This window comes from Camelus bactrianus, chromosome 24, assembly GCF_048773025.1.
Source record: "Camelus bactrianus isolate YW-2024 breed Bactrian camel chromosome 24, ASM4877302v1, whole genome shotgun sequence".
In the NCBI taxonomy this organism is placed as follows: Eukaryota; Metazoa; Chordata; class Mammalia; order Artiodactyla; family Camelidae; genus Camelus; species Camelus bactrianus.
In genome coordinates, this window is record NC_133562.1 from 16,628,442 (window position 1) to 16,646,887 (window position 18,446).

At 39.7% G+C, this 18,446-nt stretch overlaps 1 protein-coding gene across 2 annotated transcripts in view; it reads left to right on the forward strand.

The window, feature by feature from the left end:
- Positions 1 to 18,446, forward strand: part of MAPRE2 (microtubule associated protein RP/EB family member 2) — a 137,450-nt gene that overhangs the window by 16,161 nt on the left and 102,843 nt on the right. For both annotated transcript variants that reach the window (XM_010947189.3, XM_010947188.3), the window contains exon 2: positions 4,012 to 4,073. Coding sequence is in view for 1 of the 2 variants with exons in the window: in XM_010947188.3 (XP_010945490.1) it covers positions 4,012 to 4,073 (62 nt within the window). In the remaining variant the exon portion in view is untranslated. The remainder of the gene's footprint in view (positions 1 to 4,011; positions 4,074 to 18,446) is intronic.

Below are 18,446 nucleotides of genomic sequence, written 5' to 3' on the forward strand. Positions count from 1 at the left end.
TTTTCAAGTAAAACAAACCAAACAGGCAAGCGGGGAGAAGGCAGCTGGCTTACGGCTGCTGGTTTGTGAGGGGCTGTCTAGGGCTCAGAATGAGAAAAGTAGGCGTCGATGGGGTCTCTCCTAAGGTTCAGGGAGAGTTGGCCAGCTCCTCTTTGTGGGGTGATGGCAGTTTAGACCCTTATGTATTGTGTGGCCCAGGTTAGAATACAGAATCCCTGCCTTGTCATCAATGAACCACTGAGGATGAAATTCTATTCCTGTGCAAATAAGACGTGGGAATTTTGGAAATTTGTGGAAAGCATGAACTCGAAAGTCTGAGAGATCATTTTCAAGTTGCAGAGTGGATCAAACTGCCACTTAGACGTCATTTCTGGTTTTGAGTGTGTCTATTTGTATCGATATTTTGAATTTTAAGTTTGGGAACGGTAAGTGTAGGAGAGAGGGGATGACAGCAGAGAAAATTCCAGGACAGGCAAGATCGGACAGAGAGGGCTGGCAGTGGGTCCTGAATGCTGAAATGGTGGGTGAGAGATGATTTTTCTTGGATCTGCACACGATGGGGCAAATTCTTAACCCCATCTGGCCCACTGCCTTGGGGCTTTTGTTCTTCTCTGAAAAGGTAAAAAAGAAAGAAGAAAAAAAGAAGGGGGGAGGTATCTTGCTCAATTCAAGTTGCAATCTAATCTCCCAACTTTTTTTAAATTAAACTTTTTTTATTTTGAGATGGTTGTGTATTAGCATGTGGTTTTAAGAAGCTATACAGAGAGATCTCTGTATCCTCTACTCAGTTTCCCCCTCGGTGGTTGTATCTTGCAAATCTACGTACAAGGTCACAGCCAGGTTATTGACCTTGATACATGTTCAAGATACACAACACTTGGGTCACCACAAGGGTATCTCATGTTGCCTTTTTGCACATCATACCTTCTTTCCTCCAGCCCTCACGCCCTCCTCAACCCCTAGCAACCATGAGTCCGTGCTTCCTTCCTGTGGTTTTCTAAGTTCAAGAATGTTAGATAAATGGAATCATATAGCACATAACCTACAGACTGGCTTTTTTTCACTCAGTGTAATTCTCTGAAGGTATCAATAGTTGGTTCGTCTTGGGGGGATGAGTCGCATTCCCTGTGATGGATGCTCCAGTTTGGTTAGCCTTTAACCTGTCGAAGGACATCTGGGCTGTCTCCAGTTTGGGGCTACTGTGAATAAATCTGCTATAAACATAAGTTTCAACTTTCCTGGAAAAATGTGAAGAGGACAGTTGGCAGGTTGTATGGTAGTTGCATGTTTCGTTTTTGGTTTGGTGTGGTTTTCGACAGTCAAATATTTTCTAGAGTGGCTGAACCATTTTACATTCTCTTAAGTGATATGTGAATGATCTAGTTTCTTCCCATCATCAGAATTTCAGGTCATCACTACTTTTTAGTTTGGCCATTCTGGTGTCTAGTGATATACCTCGTGATGGTTTTGTTTTTCTCTTACCTACTGGCGACTTATGTTGCATAACATTTCATGTGCTCATTCACTGTCCGTCTGTACTCAGTTAAATAAATGTCTGTCAGTGTCTTTTGCCCATTTTCCAATTGTTTTGTTTTTTTAGCTTGAGTTTTGAGAGTTCTTAATATATTTAAATACCAGTCCTTTGTCAGATACGTGGTTTGCAAGTGTTTTTCCTAGTATATACCTTATATTTACATCTGCTTCACAAGGACGACAGTTCTTAATTTTGATGAAGTCTGGTTTATCAGTTTTCCCTTGTATGGATTGCGTTTTTGATGTCAAGGCTAAAAGCTCTTTGCCAGACCATTGACCCCAAAGATTTTCTCCCATGTTTTAATTTTTTCTAAAAGATGCATAGTTCTACATTACACATTTACATAGTGATCCCTTTTGAGTTAATTTTTATTATAAAACATGAAACTCATAAACAATAACTGCTCTACTCACAACAAACACCACAAGGAAAGAAAACACGTTTGCCTCACCTGGGGGGACCCCAGACCTCCACCCTCACAAGATGGTGCCTTACTGAGCATCTACTAAACCCCGGGAGTGGACCAAGAGCTCCCCGAGTGCTTCAAATCAATGGCAAAGACCTGGGTTCTAAGCTGCTGTCTTAGGTAAAACAGCAGCAGATCCTGGAGCCCGTCCGTCTCAATTACAACTTGTCACTCTAGCTGCCAGATGTCGGGCAAACTGCTCCACTGCTCTGAGCCTCAGTCTTTTCATTTGTAATAAGATGGTTTTGAGGATTATATTAGATCAAATATGTGAAACGACTTGTGCAGGGGTAGCCAATAAATGTCTCATTCTTCTCCAAACTGATCCATCACAGCTGTTAAATATTAACCACGGGCTGTTGTCAGAACAGAGAAAGGCCAACTGTATCCAACTGATCCTGAATTTTCTAAGGGCTAATTAGCTCATTTATAGATAAACTAGGAACCTTCTGCTCTTGATTCTAGCTTGGTAGCCAACACTTTGCCTAGTTACATAGCTACTGGTACTAGTTAAATAGAGCAAATGAAATTTTCATTCTGATTCAGTTAAAATTCCTAGAAGATTGGAGGACGTAGGAAAAGAAACCTACATGGATGGGAACAGATTTTTTTTAAACCTGATTTTTTTAGTTTTATCAACTATCTTTAAATTATGGGAAAATGTGAAATACTCATTAAAATTAAATTCTGTAAAATAGGTGAAGAAATCCTATCTGGTCTATCGGAAAGAAAAAAAAATTGTCAGCTTACCTGAGTTCAGTTCTTAAACTCAGTCTACCACTCACATTGAATTCCCTGATTTTTATACAAGCCAAATTTTATGAATTACTTTTGAACTCCCCTATTGAATGATTGTGGAAAATTCAGCTACTGCCTTTCTGTTTGTTCTCTGAGCACCTGCTGTTTTATTTGCATTTCCCCCCATCCTTTCACTATCTCCTCTTTCCCTTATTAAAAACAAACAAACAAAAAGTGTAAAATGCCTCCCCCTTCTCTTTCTTAAAATCCTTCTCCCAGTAACATCTCCAGAACTGTCTGGGATGAATCACATTGCGTTGGACCTGCCACAAATATTTTCTTCTTATACAGTTGATAGTAAATTAAGCAGGCCCCAAAGGCAGTTCTGAAGTGGTCCCTGCCAGCAAACACTGAAGAGAAGCATGCGGGGCGAGGGCAGATAGAAGGTGGAGGGGGTCCCTTCTGATCTGCTTCTTGGGGTGGTGGGAAGACCACTAAGGCTCACGCACATCTGCGTCTCAGGTCCTTTTGAGCTGCGTCTGCTGGAGCCACAAGCAGCCTCTCCAGTTACCGTCCACCCCGCCCCCAGTCTGGGACCCCCAAAACCCGGAGCTCTTGTGCACTTCTCGGCCCCTGGAACTGGATCTGTCCTTATCGTTTCGTCAGCATGTTTTTGAAGATCAGTAGCTCATTCGTAGAAAGTGAATAATTACTAGATGGTGTGTGTATTTTGAAGTTTGATCCTGGTGTTGTTTATAACACTTATCCTGTTTGAATGAAACACATCTTTCGCTACAAGAAAAAGCCTGTGATGGTACTAGACATAAAATCTGCAAATTAACCCAAGTTTGGGGAAGTGGATACTTTAATTGATGTTGGCTTTTGATGCCCCACCCCGGAGGCACTGCCTCCTTGGGTAATTGCGTAACTCAGGACTCTCGTCATGGCGGGGTCAGAGGGAAAGGTAAAAAAAATTATCTTCATAGGACTGCCATTATATAAACACTCACAAATTTTAATTAGCCCAAGAACTGATCTAATAATACAGACTGAGAACCCCATCGTTTGGCTGACTTAATCTCTCTCAAATGGTAAAATGGACTGAATTTGGATATTTTGTGTACGTGTTTTAATTTTCTCTACCACTGCCAGCCACACCCAATGAGCTGAATGATAACTCTTTGAGCCTATGTTTTCATCACATTAAAAGATCTCTCTTTCTCTCTCTTTTTTTTTTTTTTTTTTTTTTTTTGTTTCATGTTTACTCTCCCAGTATCCCATTTCTCAGAGGAACATTTCATCCCGACAGCCAGGGAGAGAGCCTGGATGCTCAAGGTAAGATTTCAGCATAAATGATGTTTGCAGAGTAAACTGGAGCACATAGTACGAATGCCTCTGTAACAGATTTATTTTCAGAGTTCCATTATACAGTTAAAGCAAATATTCGAGTAAACATGCTTCATTAAGACGTTATTTTTCAGACTATAATCCATCTCCCATGTGTACTAAGGCCTAATTAACTGACATCGGCAATTCCTCTAAAGCTGTTCAAGCCAGTTAAAGTTTAATTTTTGGAGATCTTTTTAGTGATAAGTGGAGTGAGGAAATAAATGTCAAGATATAGTCAAAAAACCTCATGACATTCCTAAATGTGAATCAGTGATGATTTGATCTTGTTAAAAATCAAGGCAACTGCTCTGTTGACTTTACAAGAGAGAGAGGGTGGGTATCTTGAAAAGGTGATAAACGCCCAGAAAGGCTCTTTTTTTTTTTTTTTTTTTTTTCAGTTTGGGGTTTGTGTTTGAGACGCAATCATTTGGCCTGTTATTGCCCACTGGCGCTCTGAGACCCCCTACCCCAGGAGCTCCCTGGAACAAAGGGACAATTAACTGAAATTCCACCAGATGGCAATATTCGGAAAGCCATCCAGAGAGGTTTCAAAGCTGTGAGCTATTATTGTTCAGAGATTAGTCTCACAGAGTATAGCGTCCTAGATTTCATGAAAGGTGCTCTAAACATCTTTTGTTTTACTTTTTGCGCACAGCATCAGAATTTTTACTAGGGGGAAAATAGGTGTATAGGGCGGTATGTGTTGTTTTCTTTTGTTTTTCATTCTGGAAGGGTAGAATCAGAAACTTCATTCTTCAGTAATTCTTCCAAGCAGTATTGTTGAGTATTAAAAGCTCAGATCAATGAATAATATACCATATTTGTCTTAGGGTCTCTTTGTGATAAATGCTATAGTTGAGGGTCACTTTTAAATAAATTGTTTGGGAAGACAAACCTAAAATTCTTCTCTTACAGAGGAGGAGAATTTTGAGGAGTTGCTTAGATATTGAACCAAGTGAAACTTACGGGTACAAAAATTATTTGTGATGATCGCAAATAATTAAGTTTATTTAAATAGGATGAGTGAACTTTGCCCATTTTGCTCCAATGATAGTAGAGATGCTCTATGTACCTCGAGTGGTATCCAAATAGCTGGGCTACCCTAGGGCAGAGGTAAGATGGATGGACAGACAGACGGAAGTAGAGAGGCATCTGAAGGCAACTGAAATGGGAAGAACCAGTAAGAGGAGCCACGTGAGCTTTCTGTGTGCACCTAACCACAGTCCCTGAACAGGCACCAAGTGCCCTTTGAAACCTGCTCTTGTGCTAGTAGCCCTTCCAGTAGGGGGCCCAGAGGTCTGGTGTCCAGGACAGTCGTTGTTTACTTCTGTTGTCCCAGAGTGTCATCTAGCTAGCACCCCTGGCACCCTCGAAATTCTCAGCTTAAAGTATATGATCGCCTTGTTATCTGTCTTCTAGGCTAGCATGTCCGAAGAAAAAAGGAATAGAAAAAGATGGCCCGGTACCTAAATACCTAAATTGAGTATCTGTTTGTAAGCCTCCATATATATTTGGGGCTACGGGACAAATTCTTTTTTGGTAAAAAGCCACATAGTAAACATGTTTTTGCTTTGTGGGCTGTTCAGTGTCTGTCACAACTTTTCAACTCATTGCGTGGTGAAAGCACGATGGACATAAATGAACAGGTTTGGCTGTGTTGCAATAAAACTTTATTTACAAAAACAGGCAGCCATGGCGGGGCTGGGTATAACTTGGTGGTAGAGCACATGCTTAGCATACATGAGGTCCTGACTTCAATCCCCAGTACCTCCATTAAAAGGAAAACAGGCAGCCAGTGGCATTTGGCTGGCAGGCCATAGTGTGCAGACTTGTGTGAGGGAATAGATGGTAAGGAGGGGACAGGAGACGGTGGAGAACCAAGAAGATGGTCCTCCATTATTCCTCCCCCTCCTCTTCACATGGGTTGCAGCCTCCTCATTTAACCTTCTCAGAGATTAGCATCAATAGCTTCCTTGGTGAGTCATCTCATCAGTTGTGTGGTTCCCGAGACTCCTTTGCTGGGTCTAACTGCTTGTTTCTCATCCAAACCTGTTTCTGCCCCTGCAGCAACACAGAATAGCACCCCTATTCGGGTACCACCTGAATCCTAGAGTTAAATACTGGAGCAATGGTATCAGCAGACACTTAAATTTATGCTTTGGTCCTCACTAGATAACTGTCTATAGGAAATAGAGCCACGTTAAGGAAAGGTTAATGCTGACGATAGCAAATTTTTTATTATGAAAACAATAAACTTACAGGAAAATTTGGTGGGGGGATCACCCATAGCAACACTATCCCAAAATAACTTTTTCTCTTTTGTTGCTTCTTTGCTTTTCCCATAAGTATTCATATTTTTCCCGAGGGGAAAACAGGGCGCATGTGAACTTGGTGTTTTGTTTAGTGTTAGTCACAAGCATCTTTCATGAGTCGCCAGAACTACCATTAGAATAATATCATGTTACGTCAGTGTGCCATAATATCTTCTAATTTTCACTAAAAAAGTGCTGTACTAAATTTTTTTTCTAGACTTTATTATTATTTTGGTTGGTTTGGCTGAGTTCAGTTTGTTCCGGGGGTTTTGTTTATTTCCTTAGGACAAAATCCCAGAAGTGGGATTATTACCCAAGGATATGACCATTTTTATGACTCTTAATCTAGTTTATTGTATCTTCTCTTAAGAGATTTGGAGTGCTTTACAAGCATTTGTCGTTGGAGGGTACTAGCCTCATCACAACTTAGAAGAAACAGCATTTAATTTATTCCATAGTATTGACTGAATGTCTTCTGCGTGTAAAAAGCTGTACCAATTACTTTGGTATGTGTGTATATGTAAATTTATATGTAAATATATGAATGAGCGATGTGCTTCCTCCACAAACATCTGAGTGCCTGCTATGAACGATGTGTTGCAGGGTTTGAGTGGTGAGCAGAAAATGGCTTCTGTCTGAGTTTGACCTTACTGGAGAGCTAAAATACATACATAAATAACCGTAATAAAATATACAAAATGAGACACAACGTAGGAGAAATACAGTCAAAATAGATGGGAGTTTGGGAGGGGTCGGGGGAGAGAGATGGCATCTGAGCCGAACTCTGAATGTAAGTCCGATTGGGATGCTCCGAGGTGGTGAACTTTGCACATCATTCTGTAAACATGTCTAGATTGCCGACTGTGTGCCAAGTCCTCGGCTAAAAGCTAGGGATCTAAAGGTGACAGATAGAGCTCTTAAAGCTTACTCTCTAGTGGAGTGGACAGCCTTAAAAAAACAAAAAACCGTGTAAGCATGAGAAGTGGGATGGCTCTTCCAGCAGAGGGTTCGCCCTGGTAGGGATGAGACCAGGGTCTTTGATGAGGAGCTTTCTCCTGGCTCCTCTTTCGGCGCAGTCATCATCATCAGTGACTGTGTCAGAATCTGGGGGAGATCTGTTTCTGGAAGTTTGAAGGCTTTTCAGGTTGTACTGACCAGCATTCCAATTAAAACTGGCCTCTGTTTTCGGTTGGTCCCCGCAGTGAGCACACTCACTGAGCATATGCAGAGCCTGGGGCTGGGAGCAGGGCGACCTCCGTCCCGGCCCTCCCCAGCGGATGCCTGAGCAAGTCACTAAGAACGCCAGGGCTTCATTTGTGTGTTGTTTTATACCAGCTGGAAGGAACGTCAGTAATCATCTAATCCAACTCACTCATGTTACAGAGGAACGTTCTTGGGTGGGAAGAGTTGCATTATTAGCCTAGTTCAGGCATCTGGTGACAAAGCCATGGCACCAGAAGCCTGGCTTCTGAATCTCACATGCTGCTAGCTCCACACTCACTGCTGTCATTTTTTCCTGCCTCGTCTATACCACAGGGATAATAAGAACTAAAAAGAGAATTAGCCTAAGCATTTTTTTGTACCTGTAGAAACAATAATAGGTATTTTACCCATCTTGGACCACAGTAAAAATATTTTTTTTTAATTGAAGTATAGTCAGTTTACAATGTGTTAATTTCTGGTTTACAGCATAGTGATTCAGTTATGCATATATATATATATATATATATATATTCCTTTTTCATATTCTTTTCCATTATAGGCTATTATAAGATATTGAATGTAGCTCCCTGTGCTATACAGTAGGATCTTGTTGTTTATTTTATATGTAGTAATTAGTATCTGCTAATCCCAAACTCCCCATATATCCCTCTACCCATCCCACTTTCCCCCCGGTAACCAAAAGTTTGCTTTCCATGAAAGTGAGTCTGTTTCTGTTTTGTAAATCAGTTCCTTTGTGTCATTTTTTTAGACTCCACCTATATATGGTATTTTTCTTTCTCTTTCTGGTTTACTTCATTTAGTGTGACAATCTCCAGGTCCACCCATGTTGCTGCAAATGGCATTATTTTATTCTTTTTTATAGTTGAGTAGTATTCCATTGTGTATATACCACATCTTCTTTATCCAGTTGTCTGTTGATGGACATTTAATTTGGATAAATGGATAGGATAATTCCAATCTCACGGTCAAAGTGGAACCCAGCATGGAAATTGAGAAGTGAGGGAGAAGTGAAGGAGCAGAGAGGGCAGCTTTAGATAAACCTTGGGGTATTTGGCTATAAGGATGAGGAGAGCAAGAGGGACCTGTAAGGAAGAAGAGTTGATTTAAGGTGGAAGAGACTTGATCTGTTCAAAGACTGCTGGGAAGGAGCCAGTAAAAGAGGCATGTAAAGGTCTGGTAGAAGGTTACCCAGTAGGAGACAACTGGCCAGGATACACCCCTTCATTGCAACAAGCAAGATAAGACAGAATAAGATGGCAACCTTGCAGGTAAACATCAGTCAGGGGGCAGGAAACTTCAGTTCTTGTCTAATGGCTTCAATTACCCTCTGAAGTCAGGGGCAAGGCCATCTGCTGAGGGAGGGAAGGCAGAAGCGTCAGAGATGTAAAGAAACTGAACAAGCATTGAAATGTCTGGTTTAGAATAACGAGAGGTCTATGCAGGCAAGCAGAAGGTCTGGAAGCATCGACACCCACTCGGGTATGGAGGCATGAATATACAGTCGGGCTGGTCCTCCAGGCAGCGTGCCTTTCTTCCCGCAGCAGGGGTCAGCACTCCAAATGAGGCCTATGTACCTGTGTAGATGAAATCCTCCTGAGAGCTCCTCTTTAGGGAAACATGACGTTGATCTCAAAAACAATGTTTCCATTACAGTGGGCAAATTCTTCCTTTCTTTCCTTTTAAATTGCTGCAGAAGCCGAATGAGTGGGTTAAGAGCTGTTGATGGTTTGGTTCATAATGAGTTTGATATTTGCACAGGGATTGTAACCAACTCACAAGCGCCCCCTGTACACAGAATAGATTGTTGGGGACCAGACTTAATTAATAATAGACTTACCCTATGATCCCGCAATCCCACTCTTGGGCATATGTCTGGAGGAAACTCTTAATTTAAAAAGATACATGCACCCCCATGTTCACAGCAGCACTACTTACAATAGCCAAGACATGGAAGCAACCTAAATGTCCATTGGCAGATGATTGGATAAAGAAGTTGTATATACATACACACACACACATACATACAATGGGATACTACTCAGCCATAAGAAAGAATAAAATAATGCCATTTGCAGCAATATAGATGGACCTGGAGATCATCATACTAAGTAAGCCAGAAAGAGAAAGAAAAATACCATATGATAGAACTTATATGTGGAATCTTAAAAAAAGAAAAAAGAAAAGGGACACAAATGAATTTATTTACAAAACAGACTTACAGGCATAGAAAACAAACTTATGGTTACTGGGCAGGGAGAAGTGGGTAGAGAGGGATAAATTGGGAGTTCAGAATTTGCAGATACTATTACATATAAAATAGATAAACAAAGTCCTACTGTAGAGCACAGGGAATTATATTCAATACCTTGTAATGGCCTATTATGAAAATGAATATATATGAGTATGATGCTATACACCAGAAATTAACACAACATTATAAATCAACTATACCTCAATAAAAAAAATCAATTCGATTGATTCGGGGTGAACCTTTGCACAGTTTGAATAGTTGGATGTTACGGATCTCATTCACACACTTGTATTGCCTGTCGCAGGTACTTGTGGCACCAGAAGCATTAACTGCACTGTGTACAGAAATAAAGCTGCCAACTACTTGGCAAACTTTTGTAAGTTTTGGACGCTATAGGAGATTTCTGCCTTTTCTGTAAAGTACCACACTCTGGTTAAGAAATATTCACTTTTGCAAGCAAAAATGCCACTTACATCACTCTGACGTTCACATATCTTATCAAAATTTGCTTTACAAATGGGCTGTGGTATGTGGAAGGAATGCTATTGATGTCTTACAGGCTGGTGCCTGGAATGCTTGTATGTATTGAGGCCCCCTAATCAGGAAATGCGTTTCTTCTACCCGGCTCCCCTACCTGAATTCATTTTTCTGGTCTGAAAATCATTTAAAAATTGTGAACAAAGATGGTGGGTACTCACCCTGAGACATTTCTTACTCCCACCAATACGCCTAGAACTTCAGAGCGGGTTTCTAAATGTTCTGTAACGATAAAAACGTTCTCTGGATGCCAGCTAATTTGGTAGCCCGCTAGTCATAGGTGCCCACTGAGTATTTGAGATGGGGCTGTGTGACCGAGGAACATGTTATTATGCATTTTAAATTTTATTACGTTTTAATGCAGTGGAAGTAGCCACATGCGGCCAGCGGCTACTGTCTTAGACAGCCAGGCCCTAGAAGCCACATTAGACAGAACTGAAATTTTAAGTGTAGGTTACAAATGGAGCCAGCTGAGGGAACTCACTCGGGTCTTTGATGCCCAAATAAGACTGACCTGGCCTCATCCTGTCCTCAAGTTATAGCCTGGGGATGCTGGCCCTTGTGCGGGTGAACACGGGGGTGGGAGCAAAATCTAGAAACAGCCCACTGCTAAAGGGGCGTCACCTTCTTTTGTACCTAAACTGTCTCCAACACCTGAACACCAGAGTCCTGAGCACAAAGAAAAACGTGGGAGAGAGAACAATCTGTATTTAATGCCTACCGTGGACCAATACTCCTCTAGTGACTTCACATACATGAACGTCTCGTTAATCTATATATGTCCTGAGTGAAACTTATGCTTTTTAGAAATGTGGACATTTGAGTTTCAGAGAGATTACTAGCTTGTTCAAGGCACACAGCTAGTCAGGAGTAGAGGCAAGATTAGAATCCAAGCAGGTATGACTCCAAAGTTATTCCCACAAGCAGTACTCAGAGGAAAACGCGCGTGTTTGAAACTATCCAAGAAGCAGAAAACCTTCAGGGTGGGGTTGGAGGTAGAGGGGAGGTAACAGGAGGCAAGAGACTTTAATTCTGTGTGTGTGTTTGTGATCTGATTAACTCAGAAGTTACACCTGTATTTCTCCTCCTCCTCTCCCTGCCCTCCCTACACCGTGCCCCCAGCCCCTTCAGTTCCATTGATTGTAGGTTACCCCCCATGGAAATCTCACTAGTAGTGTCATAGATGTGCAGTCAATCATTTGGATTAAAACGACTCAAGAAACAAAGACATGTCCCAGTGCCTTAGTTACCACCTAGGCAAGAGTCTCAAGCTTCTTGCTTCCTATACTTCTCATAAGATATGTAAATACTTGGATTAGATTATCTACAATCATCTAGTCCAACATTTCCCAGAGTTCACACACTGGCTGCCTTCTGAAATGTCTCCTACGTGTATGATAATGTTGCTTCCACAGCATTTCCAACATTTCCATTGTTGAAAATAACAGTGGAAATCACAGAAAGCACACATCTAGAGCCCTATCTTAACAAATCATTCATTTAAAAAAATTTTTTCCCTTCTAGCCCTCATTCATCTAACTTGACATAGTGGTGACCATACCTTGTGCGTACTTGAACATTCGGCTTTCTGTTCCACTTTGTGATGGGCAGTTTCGGGGCTGTCACACATACTCATGGTTGTAGTGTTAATGTCTACAGAATAGTCTTTAGAACTGACTTACCATTATTATCCAAAATTTTCACTGTTTGATGTATGGAGACTGCTTCAAAACTAACTTGGGTAGGTTTTAAGCTTATAGGTCATAACTGGTTGGTTAATTCCCCTGACTGGAAGTCTCATACCTGTGTTTCCACATCCCCTGTGAAAAGTTATTACACTATAGGCTTGCTTTTTTTTTTAAATTGAAGTACAATCAGTTACAGTATGTCAATTTTGGGTGTACAGCACAATGTCCCAGTCATGCCACTATGGCCTTTCTGATTGGATATTAAACAAATGTTTCATATACATAATTTTTAACTTCCAAAATGTGATATTCTCAAGAGCAATAGACGATACATTCTATTTTAATAATCACACCCCTTCCCAGGCATTAGGCACTTAATATATGCTTCTTGAATTCTGTATAGTCTATAAAACTGGCTTGGTGTCATGTTGCCCAGTGACCTGTGGATGATAGATTTTCAGCATCCCTTACCTCAAATATCATTCTACTTAAAATGCATGCACTGAGGTGTTTGTCTCTGTTCTAAAGTTAGTCATGTTTGAGTCTTCGAGAAAGCAATTTGGATGAACCACAGATTGTCAGGTTGATATCAAACTCCATTAGGGAACAAGGACAGTCAAGGTTAAGATAAGCGCCAGAGTGCCTCTGTAGAGGACTCAGTTCTAGGCCATGAGGATTTTGTGTTTTCCAGTACTTCTTTGGAATATGGTGTTGAGCCTTTACTGGACCATGACGTTTCAAAATGTGGTTGCGTTATCCTGTTATTTCTCAAGGCAATGACTAGGCTATATAGTATCTGCCTGGTAGAGTTTCTCTCCTGGGATTCTTGTGTCTCCAACTTTATTTTTGCTCTTAGGGAGAGATATGTTTCAGATCTGAGTGAGGTAATGCCACTCACAGGACATTACTTTGGCTTATAAGCTGAACTGAACCATTAGCATCTTTTTCCGGTGCCTGGCTTAGAGAGAAACTTGGCTTGGTCTGTGAAAACATATGAATTGAGTGCTTGGAACATTGTATAACGACACTGTTGCCTCCAACCAGGAGTAACAATTCTATGAAGGTGTCTTGAAATAATAATAGCTAACCACTCTTGCCTCCTGGTCAAGAAAATAATGTATAATAAAAATCATCTAACTCGAGTACAGTGTTTTTTTTAAGCTGCATCTCATCAAAACACTTTTTGTCATATAGTAAGATATCAAAACATACAACATTTGCTTTTAAAAGTTGATTCCACTTAGGTAAAATTATTTTGGATTTCAGGGTGGAAATAGTAGATAAAATTTTTGGTTGGGAAAAAAAACTGACCTTGCTGGCTCAAAGAACAATCATTTACTTGGCCAGAACTTAAATGTTTTTAAATAATACAGAATTTTGCCTATCTTAGGAGGGTCATGAAGACTTCAGAAGAGGCAGGCTTTGAGCTGAGCCTACCTTTGTAACATATGGGTAGGTGAAAAAGAGGGAAAAGGTCATTGCAGGCACTAGTCAGAAGATTCAGGGAACAGAGCATCAGCCCTCTCAACGGGGAAGGGGGATGACCTATTCTTTAATGTGATAAATGGATGATTAAGAAGAAAGATAAGCTGGGGTCAAACTGCACCAAGTCCCAAATACCAGACTAAGTTATTTAAACTTTTAGATAGTAGGAAATATTGAACATGATGCAAATACTCTATAGAAAAATTAATAAGTTTTAAGATGGTAATCTACATAGTTTCCCTTCTCTCCAGATCTTCAACTGAAATAACAACAACAACAAAAAAAAATAGGTAGGTAGGTAGGTAGGTAGATAGATAGATAGATAGATAGATAGATAGATAGATAGATAGAAATTCTGGAAACATGAGGACCAGAAATTGACAAACTTCTCAAAGATGAAAAGGGGATAGGATTGTATTGCTAGCTAATTTTTTGAATCAAAAGAAAAATGAAAAAAAGAACATGGAATAATTCAGAGAATTACTATAATCCAGATAAAATAATTCTGAACATAAAAGAAAACAATAAAACCTAATTATTCTCCTTAGATAGTATGAAACGTATTGCATCCACTAAATTTCACTACCCCCTTTTCAAAAAAAGAGTAGGTATGGGCAAGAAACAATTAGAAAACATGAGTTCTTGCAAACTAAAAATCAAGAGAAAGACTTCATGAATATAGCTAAAGAGTATTCCAGAGTATAAAGCAAAAGATGAGAAGGTGGAAAATGTGAGAAAAGTATTCGAGATGTGGATGGATAATCGAGGTCCAACACTAAGAAGAGTCTTTTAAAGGAAAAAACAAAGACATTGGAGAGAAAGAAATAAAGGCATAAGGATTCAGATTAAAGGAGGCCACTGAATGTGGAGTAAAATGTAAAAAATCCTAAACCCACCTTGGTGAAATTTCAGGATAACAGAAGCTTAGAGCTTCTGAGGTGAACAATCAAACAACAAAAAGATGACCCACAGAAGAGTAATCACCTGAATGGCATAAACTTTGATACATGATACTGGCGGCTGGGGTAGACAGTGGTTCCATGCTTTCAAAGTATGGAGGGAATTGATTTTGGAACCGTAATTCTGTACTCAGCCCAACGATGAATAAAGTATGAGAGCAAACACATTTTTTGACATGAAAAGGCTTAAATTTCTCTTACCTCTCAAAAAAACAACTTGAAGATGTAGTCTAGGAAAATGCAAGAGAATAAAATGAAGGATAAATTTACATCCAAAAAACTATGTAACTAATGGAAGAGTCCAACTGTAAGAAATATCAGAATGCCAGCAGTAATATCAAAGCGATTTGTTCAAATTAGGTAGTGGGTTCCATGATGAATGTCTTACAGAAAAAAAAAAAAAAGTCAATTCTATTTATATTTAGACTTAGAATCTGAGGGGGTTTTTTTGTCATATGATGATAGTATATGCTTCTTCTGTCAAAAAAAGTTAAAATCTCCAGGAAAAGCAAACTATATAGATATAGAAATATAGAGATACAGATACAGATATGCCTAGTACATAGATATGTTAAGATTCAAGTTCAGTTTTAAAATGAGGCATATTTTGGATCAATGGCCTATGAAAAAGAGAAACCATTTGACCTTGATGCTTATTTTCATTGCAAGAGTCAATGAAATATTTCTTTCTCTGTGGAAGTTAGGACCACTTGATTTTGGAGAGAATAAGAAATTACATAATCATAAATGTCATTCACTAGTTCAAGTTTAGAAGCAATCTAGGAAGACTTAACTACAGTCATAGAACATAATGTAAATACAAGGGATAAGGGAGACACAGTGGTAAAACCATGCAAATTCAAAGCAGAAAGTTGAGAAGAAACACACAAGATAAAGAGTCAGTAGGTAATATTTCTTGGAATAAGTCAAGAAATTTTAAGAATATCATTTGAAGTTGTAAAGATAACCACTGGAATAACGTTAAATGTTAATAGTAATTGAGAGGAGAAAATTAATAGATGTTGAATGTCTTTTATAGAAGAAAGTAGATACTGCGTTGATCAAGAATACAACATATCTAAGTTTTTAGATACAATTGTAACTCACAAGAACTGAAAATAGTTTAAAAATTACACATCTGATATTATACATTCTGTAGTCCTGAAATTCTTAACATGTGCGTATTACTTTTATAAACTGCAAACGTAACTACTCATATATGTAGAATGGACTGAAAGGAAAGAGCCTAGATACAAAGAGTCCTGGAAACGATCACATTGCTCTGTATCTCAGGTGATGTGAATTTGGCAGAAACAAAAAAAAATTGAGGCAATTTGAGAAGAATTGATAGGATTTAGTAGTTGGGTACACAACTGAACAAGATAGGTTTTTGGTTTTTTTTTAAGAAATAAAGCAAAGATATATAGTATTTTCAAACTGAAGCTACTGACAAAATGACACTTAGGATAATATACTTATTTTAAAACGTACTGTTACCTTGCTGTTTCTTACTCAGTGGTATATCTCCAGGCTGGTTGAGAAGTGAAAATGTAGCACTTTATTAGGTGAAACTTACAATATGGTCAAATGTTTATCATAATTAGAATACAGTAAGCCAGTTATTTTGTATTTAATCATAAATGCCAAATATATTACACTTAAGAACCACTTTAGGCCACAGTAAAGAATAAGTTAGCATCATTTTTGGGGTCAGAACTTTCATATAAACAACAAAGAATCAATGCTTCAGGCTAACGTGTATACTGGCCCTATCAGATCTCTTTCAGTGATTTGATTTGTGGCAGAGAGAAAAGTGCTCACATTGTATTACATTAGAAGCTCTCAGAGTCCCAGGATTCTGAATCTTTGTCGAGTTTTCAGTGACTTTCTAACCTGCTACACTACCATGAGCAATTGGGATTTTAGCAACTTTCCAGGCTTGATCCTATTTACTGAAAGTTTTAAACACTTAACTTGAAGCTTTGAAGGATAGAGATCTTCTCAAACTGCTTCATAAATGTTGGACTCCCCTTTCATTCACATCCTGACCCATCCCTCGCTCGTGGAGTGCCCATTACAATTATTTGCTGAAAGCTTTTGACTATAAATACCACTTTTTTCAGCCTGCAGGCTGAAAAGCATTTTATACAAATCAACATATTTCAATTCTACCGGTAACTGTATACATAACTTGCTTTTCTTTAGCAAATGGAAACAAGATTCTCGAGATTAATGAAATTTACTAAGACCTAGAGAACAGGATCTAAAAGTTCTCTTAACCTTCATTTCCCATTTTGGAGAGAATTGTAATCACATTAAAATTATGCAGAAAGCCTGGCTCTTACTTTTGCCTGACTGATATTCAAAAGAAATCAGGAAAATGTCTTTCCAGTGAATTTAGTAACTTCCTTTATGCCACAGACAGTATTATGGACGGTAACCTCTCATCAGTCTAGGGCTTTGTTGTCTGCCACGTAAAATCAGTGTGAAGACATTCGAAGACTTTGGACGAATTCTTTTTGTTTTGTGGTTGGGGTTTTCCCCTCCATGTTGCGAATGGCTAAAGTGATGAATTTAAAGGATGGAAGTAAACGATTCTTTTGCTTGGAGGAGGGGAAGTGGAGAAAATAAAATATGTCATGCAGGTTAACTACACAGTTTAGAACCACATAATTAGGAAACATTGGGGGTTATTCTTAAGTGTTCTTAGTGAAATCGAGCTGCTCGCGTTAACACTAGCGAAGCCATATTTCTTGTCTTGATCTGAATGTGTCCTTTTATATAGTGTTCGTACAACGCATGACATAAGCATGGATTTGCAGCTGTTTCATAACCGCTGTGAAGTTTGTTGGCTCAGCTCCACAGCACTGTGTCCAAGCTTCAGGAACTCTCCTCCAACACTGCGAATGTGGGAGGAGGCCATTTGTGGAATGATTTACTTTTCCCAGAGTTGAGTGTTTTGCGTGCAGAATGTGGGGCTGCTGTTCAACAGGTTGTGTCCAAATGTAAGTGACTGGGCCAGAGAGACTGTCTTTGGACCTGTCATCCAGCCTCAGAACTTACCCTCCGAGGAACTTGAAATGTTCTAACCAGCAGAAGGAAACAGCAGTGCTTTATTTCTTCTAAGCCGCACTCGCTTTATGAATTTTTAAGCTGATATTTTCATTTGCTGAAAGCATAGTGCTTTGGACTTGAATGAGGTAATCTGATTAGTCAGAGCAATTGTGAAGATGAGATGGCGGTAGCTGAATGTTCCTGGCTCCCGCTCCTCATCCTGGACGGACAGGGACTCTGAGAGGACAGCTCAGATCCTGTTACATTTACATCATCATTCATTTGACCAAGTTGCTCTCCTCTTCCCGGCTTTGTGATGAAGCAAGCTGAATTATTTTAAAGTGGCAGCTGAGAGGTCTAGCAGTCCCACTGAACATAGACCAATGCAAAGGTCAGATGGAAGAATCTGTTTCTACAAGAGCATTTGTAATGGATTCAAAATGAGAAGTTTACATCCTTCTCTCCGCTAACTACAGACAGAGGAAGTCTTTTCTTCTGCTGATACCAGAAGGCACAGCTAGGACCTCTGGTTAAGAGTCAACCTGGTTAAATTCCACTCTTACTGTATGTGGTGGGGAATGCATTTCTAAGGGTAGTGAGACTGTGCTGAGCCTTAAGTGCCAAAAGTAAACTGTAGAATTTTTATTCAGTGAGTGATAGGGAGCCACTGAAGACTTTTGAAAAAGGAGAGTGGGAAGGTAGACTTCACGGTGATACATCAGAAGCACAGACCGGAGCATCAGGAAGCAAGGAAACCCCTCCAGGGTCTCCCGAGCCAGGCATGGGTGGTTGTGTTGGGAGCAGGACGT